General features: G+C 35.9%; 2 protein-coding genes across 21 annotated transcripts in view; one reads left to right on the plus strand and one right to left on the minus strand.

The window, feature by feature from the left end:
• Window positions 1-10129, plus strand: part of SULF2 (sulfatase 2) — a 167488-nt gene extending 157359 nt beyond the window's left edge. For 11 of the 15 annotated variants that reach the window (XM_030007843.2, XM_030007844.2, XM_030007847.2 and 8 more), the window contains 8 exons: window positions 146-240; window positions 2854-2913; window positions 3349-3518; window positions 4025-4167; window positions 4384-4507; window positions 5869-5899; window positions 6205-6261; window positions 7324-10129. In XM_030007843.2, the coding sequence (XP_029863703.1) occupies window positions 146-240; window positions 2854-2913; window positions 3349-3518; window positions 4025-4167; window positions 4384-4507; window positions 5869-5899; window positions 6205-6261; window positions 7324-7354 (711 nt within the window). In that variant the 3' untranslated portion in view covers window positions 7355-10129. Of the gene's footprint in view, window positions 1-145; window positions 241-2853; window positions 2914-3348; window positions 3519-4024; window positions 4168-4383; window positions 4601-4639; window positions 5900-6204; window positions 6458-7323 lie in introns of those variants that run through there. The other 4 variants (XR_005932000.1, XR_003922555.2, XR_003922554.2 and 1 more) reach the window with 4 other exon arrangements.
• The window catches only part of NCOA3 (nuclear receptor coactivator 3), an 87999-nt gene continuing 84077 nt past the window's right edge, over window positions 9803-13724 (minus strand). For all 6 annotated transcript variants that reach the window (XM_030007839.2, XM_030007835.2, XM_041122171.1 and 3 more), the window contains one exon: window positions 9803-13109. In XM_030007839.2, the coding sequence (XP_029863699.1) occupies window positions 13098-13109 (12 nt within the window). In that variant the 3' untranslated portion in view covers window positions 9803-13097. The remainder of the gene's footprint in view (window positions 13110-13724) is intronic.

A 13724-nucleotide genomic window follows, 5' to 3' on the forward strand; every position in this document is an offset into this window, starting at 1 on the left:
ATAATCTGAAAATGCTTGTTAGTGGTGGGAGTGAGGGGACGTGGTGAAGGGGAAGCATTTGGTGACAATAGAATGGGTTTGAGAAAGCTGGAATAAGACTAACTCCCGCTGTATTTTTTTTAACCTGTATCTTTACTTTTTTTAGATTGAAACTTTGCAGAATAAAATAAAAAACCTGAGGGAAGTGAGAGGTCATCTGAAGAAGAAGCGACCTGAAGAGTGTGATTGTAACAAGATAAGGTATTTCTTGTGTACTTCAGAGTAATTATTTGTAGTGTGCAACTGTAGCTGATTTATGTCTTCACAGGAAAGATCAGAATCTGTTAACTGGTTGCCTACTTACTACACTCTTGTATAATGCTTTCTGGAGGAGCTGGACTGCTGAAGTACAAGGCCCACCTTCTGCCAGGCAGGAGTTTAATTGCCTCTGTGTCAAGTGGTGATGTAACAGGACATGTGACATGGCTTATAAACCAGTTAGTTATGCTCTTGTACTGAAATTGCTGCTATTAGATAACAGAGACTAGTATTTTAAGCTGAAGGCTTTTTTCTGAAAATTTGCTTTCCACAAGGGCAAATTGTCAATATGATGCAGTGTTACACAAATCTCTTTTAAAAAGAATATTGTGTAAAGCATAGGGAATAATAGGGTGGGGAGATGAGAGAATTTCTTCCCATTCAATTTTTTCAAGGCTGGATGTATTATCTCATAGGATGCAATCACTGCAATATTTAGCAGCTATGCGAGGTGGGAGAAGCAGGAATTTAACAGTTGGTGCAGAGTAACTGTATTTTAGTAACCACCACTGACTTAGTGCACAAGATCTTTTTTTCCCTGGTGCAGATGATTTGTGAATTTTAAGTGCAACAGGCAATACTAAAATAGTGATTGTGCATTAAGGTCTCTGCATAGTTGGTTTCTCATATAGCCAAATATTTGCAAAATGGCTGTAGGATCAGCCCATGGAAAGAAGGTTCAAGCAAGAAGGGGAGCAAGCCAGCTCTTGCTCTGCAACTAAGCAAAGCAGAAAATCTTTCAAAATCAAATGTTAACCCGAACAGAATTTGCTTCTGAGAAGGCTGCTCAGAAAGAAACCAGGAGCAGCTTCTCCTGATCATAGTGATCACTGAGCAATCTCTGAGGCTGCTGTGAGCCAGATATCACCAGGAGTACAGTAGCCACAGTATGAGTATCACAAAAAAAGCCGTACTTGAATGTACTTGAAAACACAAGGCAGCCATGCTATTATCTGTGGCTAAAGCAGCTTTAACTAAGTAGCCTCTATGAGAGGGTGTGGACGATATTTCTGTGTCTCATTGGTATAACGGGAATGAGTTTCAGAGTGTAACACTTAAATCCTTGGAGGCGCAGCATACTCTGCTTTACAGACATGAGGTACATAGTCATTGTGGCCCATGTGGATTCTGCAACATAGCTTCAGCAACAGATCACTGAAATACAGAGAACATCAGTTTCTTGGGTTATGTCAACCCATACAAGGAACCCATGGCAAAAAGTGTTTAAAATGAAATCGGTATCATTCTGAATGACAAATCCCCCAAAAGTTTATATTGATTTATAATCCACCACTTCCAAAACTGATGTTAACAACTGACTTTATTTAATATATACTGTAACAATGAAGTTCTTTTTATTAATGAATGTTTTATAGTAAATGTAAAGAATGTTGTATTTTTCAGGCCCAATATAGGAAGCACTTGTATTTGTGCATAGCATTATTCAGATGAACAATCCCACTGAAATCAATGAAGTTATTCATCTGAATTATATATGTTTAAGTGTTTCCAGAATTACCTTGAATTAGGATTTAGCATTTACGATTAGTTAATGAAATAGCCAGTGTCTGTGTAAGATAAAAAAATTGAGTGAAGATAGGTAGTTCTTTAATAATCTTATTTTGTTAATTTGCTATAAGGATTAAATTATTAAAGCTCCCAGTACCATTAATAATTTAAAAGCTCTGTTTTGTTTTGAAGTGAATTTTAGTCTCACAACTAACTTAATTAACTCTGATGTACTGTTTAAAAAATAACATTTATTGAACTTAGTTTGTCTTTGCTGATTTGTGTGGGTAGTATAATGAACTTTATCAGTCAGAAAATACTGCCATTGACTAAGGCTGTTTTGTCTTTGTCTTTTTTTAACTTTGCAAACTACACAGAAAGGAAATTTCTGCAAAATCTTATAAGAGTTTCTGGAGGCAGAGCCAAAACGGTAGAGCCACCCAGCTAGAATGTGTATGTCTGCTTACACCCTCCATATCTCAAAATCTATTAGACACTGCTATTGCTGGGGCAGTTCCATGCATCTTATTAAAGTTTTCCTGGAACTTCTAGCTAGTAACAATGAAGAAAAAAAACCAACCCTACGAAGTACAACTGGTACTATTCTTTCAGAAGGAAAACAGCAGGAAGGTGGTATGAGCTTGTCATCTGAACAAATTAGTGAATATTCAGTTGAAGAAATGTTGTAATTGAATTATAAATCCATTGATTTTATCTGCCCCGTGTAGGGAAACAAGAACCAATGACAACTAGAATTGAAAATTGTAGCTGGAATAATCTGTGGATACATATTGCAATACCGTATTAGGGCACCAGATGTCACTATGCACAAATGATCTAAGGAAAGAAAGAGGCACAACAAGGCTCAGAAGTGCCTAATCCAGTCTAGCCAGGCTGCGTTGTATTCACTACATACCTTGAATGAATAAATTGAAGAGAGAAGTGACACTGGATTGAATCTGCTTCAAATCCAGTAAGATAGTGTGGTATGAACAAGGAGCAATTGTCTTTCTGTTGTTCATCAACAAAGCTGTTTTTATTTTTCAGTTACCATTCAAAACACAAAAGCAAACTGAGGCACAAGGGATCTAGTCTTCATCCTTTCAAGTAAGTGAAGGCCTGTTCCTTTGATAGAGGAAATGCAAAGACATTAACATTTGGTCCATGCAGACCAGTTACAAACTAATTAAAACTAGTACAATTTAATTTATCCTGTATTAAAAAGAATAAATACACAGACATCTGGGCAAGGAACTAAGCTCATGTTGAAATGCTTCTAAATTCTGAGATAAGGTTCCTGGTTTGGGAAATGTCATGTCACAGACTTTAGGCAAGCCTGCAAGTGCCTTTGGCTTCAATTTTTTTTTCCAGTGTCATTGAATTGCAGAGTCTGTCCAGAACCATGTGGAAGAGAAGCCATTTAATTAAAAAATGCTGGTTCTTTCTTTCCCTCAAAGCAGCTTATTTTATTAGCTGCTTCATTTTTTTAGGTGTGTTCAAGTATAACAGAGTCTGCATGACCCTAATGTTTCATGTGTGCAGGAAAGCCCTACAGGAGAAAGACAGGCTGTGGCTGCTTAGAGAGCAAAGACGAAAGAAGAAACTGCGCAAACTGCTTAAGAGAATAAAAAATAATGACACATGCAGCATGCCTGGTCTGACCTGCTTCACCCATGACAACCAACACTGGCAAACTGCTCCCCTGTGGACACGTAAGGATACTTTAAACTAAGTAATAGGTAGGCGAATACTGGCTAGGCTGGGCTAAGGATGCTGGGTTACTAGAAGTTATCGATATCATTAGCAATGTAGCCAAAGCCACACAGTCTTCCTCATGCTAAATAATCTCCAGTTCAGTGTTGACACAAAAGGCAAGGGAGTTAAAAAAAAAACAAAAAAACCTGCAAATAAAAACCTACAAAGATTGTTTACAGCTATGTGTAGTATCTCACTGTCTGGAATGTTTCCCAACCAGAGAAGACAGGGAAAGCAACTAGCCAAGATGTTGCTTAAATAAACCATGTCATGTGGGTTCGGTATGCATAGAACAAGAAGCTGATGCTGGAAGGCATTCTCTGCTTTAGAGTTCAGAAGTGAAAGAGAGAGTAACTCTATGAATAAAGTCTATGAATAAAGTAATACCATAAACAGAAAGTAATAAACAGTGCTAAAGACAGCAGCATGTAGCTTTATGTCTTTATAACGCTTCAATTTGCAGTGGGCCCTTTCTGTGCCTGTACCAGTGCCAACAACAACACATACTGGTGTTTGAGGACAATCAACGAGACCCACAACTTCCTGTTTTGTGAATTTGCTACTGGATTTTTGGAGTATTTTGATCTCAATACTGATCCATATCAGGTACGTGATCATAGAACAGCTCTAGAAATATATCATCCTTATTGATGATAATTTGAAATAGTGCAGTATTCGTGCAGGATGTAGATAAGGCCTAAATCTTTTAACATAATATGATTTGGCTTCTTTCCTGTTACAAATAAACCACATGTATTCCATATACGAAAAGTACCAAACTATAGAGCAGTAGCTACTAACAAGAACCCCTGTTTATTGCAGCTAATTAATGCAGTGAATACGCTAGATAGAGACGTTCTCAATCAACTGCATGTCCAGCTCATGGAACTAAGAAGCTGCAAAGGGTATAAACAATGCAATCCAAGAACTAGGAACATGGATCTGGGTAAGTGCCTCTCCTATTTATTACACTCAAAAACTCCCCAAAAGAAATGGGGCTTTTACCGTTAGGAAACTTTTATCAGTCAAAAGGATTTTAGTATTTATTTACACTAGTAATGTCCTGCTGACACTGATGGCTGCATGCTCAAATTTTTGTCTTTGTTCAATTTGTGTTATGTAGTGTTTCTTAAATGAAGAATGATACTTAAATAGTATAGTGACAAGTATTGCTGAGATGCAGGGGAAGGAGATGAGGATGGAACAAAAGTGGTGAAAGAGGGAAAGAATACTCTAATAGCCACTACCAAGCTTATAGAACAATTCAAGTTGGAAGGGACTTCTGGATCTAGTCCAGATTTCTGCTCAATGCAGGGTCAGCTCTGAGGTCAGACCAGGTTACTCAGGGCTTTATCCAGTTCCATCCTGAAAACCTCAAAGTATGGAGACTGCACAACCTCTGTGGGCAACCAGTTTGGCAGTTGAGTTTCAGCATTCCAACTGAATGCCCAATTTTTAGCAACATTTCTTCAGAGAGACAGTGCAGTCCATGCACCCTTGTGGTAAACTGGCTTAAAAACAACTTAAGCACTAGCCTCCTTTTTGAAGTTAAAGCTGATCAGCTTTCCCTGTGATAGTGCAAGGTAGTTGTGAAATAACAGCATATCTAAGGGGTTGCATTATGCTACCAAAAGATGTGCTCTTGTAACTATGGATTTAAATTCCAAAAAGCAAAATGGGCCTTTACTCTGGTTCTAGGTTTGTTTCATTATTTCCTATGCCCTAAATTTTCTCTAGGTCTACTCAGTGGATCTGGTTTTTGTAGTGCTTGTGATTTTTTTTTCTTTTTTATGGTTAACGATGGTAGCAAACCAAAAGGTACAGTTACTTGTATTTCTTATTTTTAAATTGCATTTCTTATACCCCTTAGTACAATTAAGTTGACATAAGAAATGCTATTTTAAAAAATGTATAGCCTACAGAGCTTGAAGATGCCCACCCCAAAAATACTGTTACCTACCTGAGTCCACCAAAGCCCAAAATAGTATTTTGGGTCTTATTTAGTATATGCACCACACAGAGCTGTACATTTTGAAATCAACAGGTTTTGGCATTTAAATACACCAGTGAAGGACATTTACAGAAAAGTTTCAAAGATATATATCCCAATTTACAATCTATTTTACCTAGAATAAGGGATTAAATACAAAAATAACAGCTCCAGTTAACATGTATGGTAATATTTATTGTGGCAATACATGTTAATCTGTTAATATTCTTAGGTCTTTTTTAAAATTGTGCCTTACCTGATACCTTATTCTGTTGCAGGTAATAGTTAGTAACGTTGTTAATTTTTTCTTCATCTAGGACTTAAAGATGGAAGCTACGAGCAGTACAGGTACATTTGAAAAAAAAAAAAAAGTTAAATTATTAATCTTAAGTACTACCTTCACGCTAAAGGAGTTAGTGTGGGATTGGGAAGCCACGTGGACAGACGCTGCCTGGAATGGCGTTTGCAAGATCTTTCCACCCCAGTTACTTTGAAACACTGGAGCTATTTCTATTTCAATATTACAGCATTTTCTAATCTTTGTAGTCAAAATTCAGGCTAAACTCCTCTTCTTCCTCATCTTTCAGACTGTAGTGCTGGTGGTTTTCTTGGTGATGGTTAACTTTTTTCTCCTTTTGCTGCTTGAAAATTAGGCAGTTTCAGCGTCGAAAGTGGCCAGATGTGAAGAGACCATCATCTGCCAAGTCACTGTGAGTTGGGAGCAGTTTACAAAAAGCATTAGCTTTTACTTACCTTTCTTTCCTTCACTTCTCCTTTTGCATGCAGCACCTTTTTTAACATCATCATCTAGTCTCATGGAATGCTTGAGTGGGAAGTCCTCTAAATTATGCAAGAAATGTGATACTGCCATCATTACAGGGAACTACTGCTGTACAAAACCTCTTGGTACATGTTTTCTGGGAGTCTAAGCACATTAAGGTCAAGGCAATTTCAAACTCAAGCAAAGGTGGATGCTCAGTTGAAGAAACCAGTTAAGGTTAACTGCCATTAAAAATTAGACACCATTATGTTGGTTTTGTCTACATTTAAACTTGTAGCAGCTACCTAGTTATGTCTCACACCATCCAGAAAGAACAAAACTGATTGTAATTTCTCAGAGTAGAGAGAGTATCGTGTATTTTCTTGCTACTTATCCAACTGCAGCCTCACATGTTGTGAGCAAAAAAAGCACGTTAGAACACAGAGTAGACTGCAAGAGAGATCTGTACATTTTGTTTTATTCTGACATACTAAAATCTAAAACTGCTTTTTGCTTACTTAACTGCCCTTTAAAACTTGAAGATGATACTCAGTTCTCAACTTGCCAGAGCCCAAAGGTGAGATACAAATTTAGAGACATGAAAAATAGTTACCTTTGCCATGCCATTTACTGTCTCTGAATCTCCCCTTAAAAAGGTTGAGACTTCAGCTCATTAAAAATCATAAGGTGGTCTCAAATTGTGCAGTGAAAAAAAATATACAAGTACCTTAACAGGCACAGTCTAGCATTCTCAACTCACCCAAGAGGATTTGCAGTTGAATTGATCCCCAACTGGCTTTAGAACCAAAATGAAGCTAGAATTAATGAGATACAAGTTTTGGACAGGTTGAAGTTTCAAATGTAGTTGGATTGTTTCTGTGATATACCTGCTATATTTTTATAGGTAGTCCACAGTGTTTAACTTGTTTTTTCCTGCATGGAACCATTAAAAATATCTAATTACTTCCTACTAGAATGTCATACACTAAATCATGTTTGTTTTATTTTAAAGAGGACAACTGTGGGAAGGATGGGAGGGCTAACCTCCCCCAACCGCTGCACCTCCATGAGGATACAAACTGGCCAGAACTTGAATTCATGTACAGACTAAATGAAAATGTTGTATGACTTCAGAAAGGATTATCATGTTAGCCTGGAGGACTGGATAAACTTTGAGGCTGAAATAGCTAGAATGTTTGCACTGGTGAGTGAATTAAATAGATGCAGTGAAATTACGGGAAACGCTGTCAGAAATACAGGTCTCTCAAATCCACTGTTGTACCTGCTTTTTGCTTTGGATTATACCTCACCTGCTTCACAAGGCATTTTACTTCAAGAAGACACCACTAATACTGATCCAGGAATTGACAGAAGAGGAAATACAGCCGCATCCCAAAGAGGATTGCCATCCCGGGGGCAAAGTGTACACAAAGACAGCGGAAGCAAACTTAAAGCATTTTTCAGTTCAACTATATCTTCAGTTGTCATGAGAAAAACTTCAAAGCCAAGTGTAACTCTAAAGCAAGATTTAGAAAACATGGACGCTTTTGCTTCTAACAGGGTAAAGGTAATGGTGGAAAAGAACTTCTAAGAGATTTAGGAACAAAAGTGAACAGCATTAAATATTCTCAACACCATCATGTTTCTCAAACTTCCTCTGAGGATACGTTTTAGTTCTATGTCTACTTGTCCATCCTATTGAGACCTCTAGGAAAATTAGAGAAAATCTTGACTAACAGGACGCCAGATTTTTGGAGTGGTTGTGTAAATATTGATCAATATACTGTCTGAAAATAAATTCCTTCAGGTTGTGAAGAATTTTGTTAATAAAAAGAGTGGAATGCCCACACACCATTTCTCAAAATGTTACTTAATGTTGCATAGTACATTTCAGAATCTATCCATTTTTACAAGTACTGAAAAATTTCAGTAAATGTACATCTTAAATTTTAATGAAATCAGATTTGTATGAAGTTTTTTTATGTGGTAATATTATATTGTATGTTCAAAACCAAAACAATTCCTTTGAGAAAGCAGCATTTGCGTAGTAGTGTAACTTTTACATTTATTTTTAAAAAAGGCAAGAAGTTCAATACTTGTAGCCAATAATCTAGTTATAGTTTAGTCTACAGAAAAGTAGATGTTCTGAATGACAGTTACTGTTTAAAGGCTTTTAAAGGGAAAAAAACGTCATTTTACTAAGGAAGCACAGTGTACAGAGTCTATTTGAGTATTTTCATAAAGACGTTATTAAATACATTGTAGTACAGGCACTAGCAGTGATATTTGTACTTATAATTTTTTTCATGTTAATCTGCTACCTGTTTTAAAGGCACATGCAGGAAGGAGCTCATGTGACAGACTCAACCAACTGTGGCCTTCACTCTTAACAAGAGGTACTTCTTTTCAAAACACAAACCTGACTTGCACTTCTAGAAACACAGTGTAAAAATACATCATGGAAATTATTTTGATACCCTTCCTGGTTTTTGCACATTAGGAAATTCAAGTGGAATTACTTCACAACTGATACAGATCTCTGGTACCACACCCCCATACTCAAAAAATATACTTGAATTTAAGAACCAAGGAAAAAAAACCCACTCAAAAAAGTGGCAGTGGGGTCGTTCACTGTATGTGCTATGTAGTAAAACGAGGCTTGAGCTTGTATTTTTATCACATGTGAGTCAAATACACTTCCCAAACTTTTCTTGCGAGTTTTTTTAATTATGGAAGTAATATATGATTGTCTGTCTTAATCTAGTCATAGATTTTGTTTATAACCTGTTACAGATTTCATGGATTATCAGAAACATCTGCTAGATGATGAGATCCTGGATCAATACAAATAAGTAAAAAATACTGAATTTAAACTCACCAATAGAAACACATTTTTTGCTGCTTTCCAGAGAAAAGTGTTAGCTGTCTCTACCATTCCCAGTGAGTATGCAGAAAGAATACTAGGTTAGATTAAAAAAAATTTGCACTTACCTTTTTTTTTGTGTTCAGCCTATATTCTTTGACAAGATGAGAGTGTGACTGTCAAAATCCTGCATGGCCAGTGCTACTGCTCCTGTTACATACCAGTCAGAAGCTTGAAAAGTTACCATGTCCCTTTATACAAAATATTGAGCTGTGGGACTTGTATGTGACACAAGAAGCAGCTGTTATTTTATGAAAGGTAGGTCATTGCCAAGTTATGGGGAAAGCTACCACCTCTTCTCCTTTCAGCTCTGCTAAAGACTGCTATTTTAAGTTTAAAAAGACATAAATGCCACTTGGTGTTAATGCAACTTTAGTTGATAAATGGGTCTCATAGGTGGAAGGTCTAAGTTGTTACTCCCTTAGCTTTTATGGCCAACTAGGAAAAAATTTAAATCAGTTGCTAGACATAGCTTTCCTCAGTAATAGCACTGGATTTTTCTCTGACCTTTCCAGGATACAGTTGTCAGCCTTAAGGTATTAGACAGCTAATACACTGTGTCACCAAGTTCTGATTTTAAATAGAAACCTTTATTTACATTATTATTAACATCCAAACACAAAAATCAGAAGAGCAGTAATACCTTACAACCAACTCTTTTATAAATCAGTCCCCATGATTTTTCTGTTTTGCAAAATAAAGATACAGATATTCCAAGCAATACTTACAATGTAAACTAAACTTAAATGCAATTCTCAATACTGTATGCCTTCTCCTGAGAATTTTTTAAAATATTGCTCTCAGAATTACATGGTTTCATACTTGCTGTATCATTCTGTCATCTGGTAGTCTGCACATAAATTCTAAAATAAAATGTGTGCTAATTGGTACAACATTCAAATAGTTTTTGTCTTATGACTGAAAAATGGTCCTGATTTTCTAATTTTAAAAGCAGTATTTTAGGCCAAGATTGGAAAAAAATACTGCATGTGAATTCTATAAAAACATGGTTTCTGTGATCAAAAGAGCAAGAGACATGTAGCAAAACGACGCTCATTATGCAGCAGTGATCAGAGGTGGTTATACTAGCTAATTTTTCTCTTACTGTTGAAAAATGTTACACAGTGTTTTTACAAACATTCAGAAAAATCTGCTGCTATAGAATCAAAACAGAATTGGTGGAGATATTAAATGTCAACAAATTTCAAGGTCAGTCTTATTTACTGCAGTAGGTAAGATTTTCAAACTGGATGTAGTATTTATGATCAGTGCTGCCAAGAAAGATTTCATCAATGCATTTTAAAAATGCCCCCCCCCCCCCCCCCCTTAATCAAGTGTAAACTAAAAATCTTTGGATTCAGCAAAAAAGTAGATACTGGAAAGCTCCAACATTCTAAACACAGATGAGAAAATGATGATCCTTTAATAACATCAGTCAGGTACCAGTTATACATAGATGTATAAATAGAATCACTCATTTAAAAAAAAATTAAAAGGGCACAATGTATAAAGTAGTATATAGTCTAAGAGCTCACCTAATGAAAGCAATCAGGGTTTGTAGTTTCCATCAATATAATGAACAACTACAAAATATAAAGATTGTTCTACTCTGATTTGATATAAAAAGCAAGGGATTGTTGCCTTTCAACTTCAGTAGGCACCACTTACTCAACAAATAGATATGTTCTAAGAAATAAAAAAGAAGATAAAAGTTCCTTAGGCTTTTAAAAGTTTTGCATTAAAAAACACACATGAATTGGACTGAAGGTTTCAAATAAATACTACCACTATATACTCAGTATTAATTGCAGAGACAGGATTGCATAAAGTAGATTGATTGAATCTACATTCCCTTTGGAACACAACTGGCTGTATGCTAAGGATGAACTTTTTGAGAATATTTCTAGTTATTTCTATTAAAATGGAAGATCACTGAATATTCTGAACAAAAAAAAACAGCTCTTGCTTACAGTACCAAGAAGAAGCAATCAAGAACACAGGTGTTTGTTTTTTTTGTTTGGTTTTTTTTTTTTTTTTTACTCACTTGGAGAAGTCAGTTTTCCATTACACAGTGAACAACAGAACAAAAGCACCACACATCTTAAGCATTCCTGGGTCGTCCCTTATGGAAGTTTAGAGGTTTGACTCATTGTAACTGTCTGAAACTGGAAAAACTGCAAAGGGCTTTTCATTTCAAGGAACCGGGGGGGGGGGGGGGGGGGGGAGGGGGGGGGCAGAGGGAACCAACAACCCTATCAGCAAATAATATGAATGAATTTGTAACCAGACTTAAATACTGATATGAGAGAAACCTGCTTAGAAAATACATTCATTTCTATTAGAACAATCCAATGAGGTGCAGACATTTGGTTAAAGTGTGGCTTAATATCCTTAAAGGTTTCTGGATGTTATGTAACAACAAATACTTTGCAACAGACACACTTTTTTGAAGAACATTTAGAATTCATTAAAACTGACCAAAATGACACAATTCAGATTCATCAACTGAAAAGGCAACATATTATAGAAAGACATGACCATCATGACAAGTCATAACATCTTACAATGCAGAGCCTTCTTGTCAAATTGCCTTATGTAAAAAGAAATGTAACAAAGTGCTCACAGGTGGAGAAAGCATTTAACGACTGGTCTTTTATAAAAAGCTATATGTTAAAGATGTAAAAATAAATGACGTGTTGAAGACCAAAGAAGAGAAAGATGTGGGCCAAAGTCACCCAGCTTCAAAGTCATTAAAGTTAATTAAAAAACAAAAATTCTATTTGGACCTCAACTACACTGAGTTTACAGAAATCAATTTTGTTAAATATTTAGCTTCACAAACTCTGCAAAAATGAGTTAGTGACCTACAAAAGTCATATATATAATACATTATCTTAAAGATCATATTTACAAAATTTATTCACAAAAAGACTGCAAAATTCTGATTCAGACTGCAGTGCCTTGCCTTGAGTTTTCTGAAGTTATTTTCAAAAAGGTGAAAGATTATTGCTCTAATTTCCATACACAGAAAACATTACATTATGCAGTCTTTTCAAATAATTCTTAAGAGATTGTGTTTGAGAAGGAACATGAGTACACCCTACCTTCATATTAAGTCTTTATCAAAGATATTGCATTAATCCATTATATAGTCTTTTATAAAGTGCACTCAGCTGCACATCAATATGTAAATATTAGTCACAATTGTGTTTAAATAATTTAAATTTATTATCCTCTCTTTTTACCCCTTGGCTTCAATGGACAGGATTTTGGACTAGTATGTGCCAATTCATTTTGCACTGCTACTTTGCTTGGGAAATCCTGACTCTGGGGGTAAGAGATTAAAAGCAGCATTTATATTCAGGAATTAATATAAAAGAGTCAAGGCTAGGAACTACATTCTCTGTCAGATATTGTTACTAGAGAAATCAGAAAATTCTTACCACCATGACTTCTCCAGGCACTTTTGTCTGCCTGTAGTTCAAGGGCTTTGGATAGCTACAGTAAATAGATAAGGTATACCAGGAGTCTACCCATCATATCTACTAAAATGCCATTGCCAAATTCACATTTCCAAAGGCAGAGCGCCAAAAATATTTATGGCCTTTTCTGTACACCACAATATACAGTAATACAGAGACTGCTTCTGCTAAAATGTATTTTTGTTTGTTGTGGGGTTTTGTTTGTTTGTTCTTTTTTTTCCTCTGAATGAAGTAACTTAGGACAGTATGGTGATTAACAGGAAAAATCAGTTATTTCCGTAAGGCCAGTACTAGTTGCCATGAAGAATGCGTAGCTTTCCTTTATAATACTAGTGCACCATTAATACAGCACATTCTTGTTTGAAGATGTTGTTCTAGGCATCAGCAGTATTTCTGTTAAAGAAAAGCAGAAACAATCATCAGAGAAAATAAAAAATACCTTTGCTGAAAAAAGTGGTCAACATACTGCATTTTGAAGAGGGAAGTACTGACAGTCAATTTCTCAATTTCTAAGCAGAAGAATAGCATTTTAGTGCTCTGCTTTGAAGATAAATTTGTAGAAAAGAAATGCTGTCCCAGAATTTCCTAAACACGTTATTTGGGTATCTTCACTGTATGATGTGTGGGTTTGGAAAAATCAGACATTTGACCTTCATTTTCCTCTCTTTATAAAAGGTACTTGTTATATCAAGGTCCTTCGGTACCTTACTTTATGCCCCAGAAGTCCTCAGATTATTTTGACTGCTTCCTTAGGTACCTTAAACAAAATTTCGTTAGGTACTTTCTACTTGAATAAATTTAGCTTATCTCAATATTACGTTGCCCATCCCTTGGTATTTTATGGAAAGATTACGGCAAAAATACATTTAGTATTTCAGCCTTCTGTGCAGTGCCTGTTATTACCTCACTCTTCCCTTAAATAAGGGGCCTAATTTTCCATAGTTTCTTGCTATGCATACACAAACTATTCTAAAGTACTATAATGTTAAGTATCATCATCAGCTTCTG

The sequence above is a fragment of the Aquila chrysaetos genome, chromosome 3, assembly GCF_900496995.4.
Source record: "Aquila chrysaetos chrysaetos chromosome 3, bAquChr1.4, whole genome shotgun sequence".
In the NCBI taxonomy this organism is placed as follows: domain Eukaryota; kingdom Metazoa; phylum Chordata; class Aves; order Accipitriformes; family Accipitridae; genus Aquila; species Aquila chrysaetos.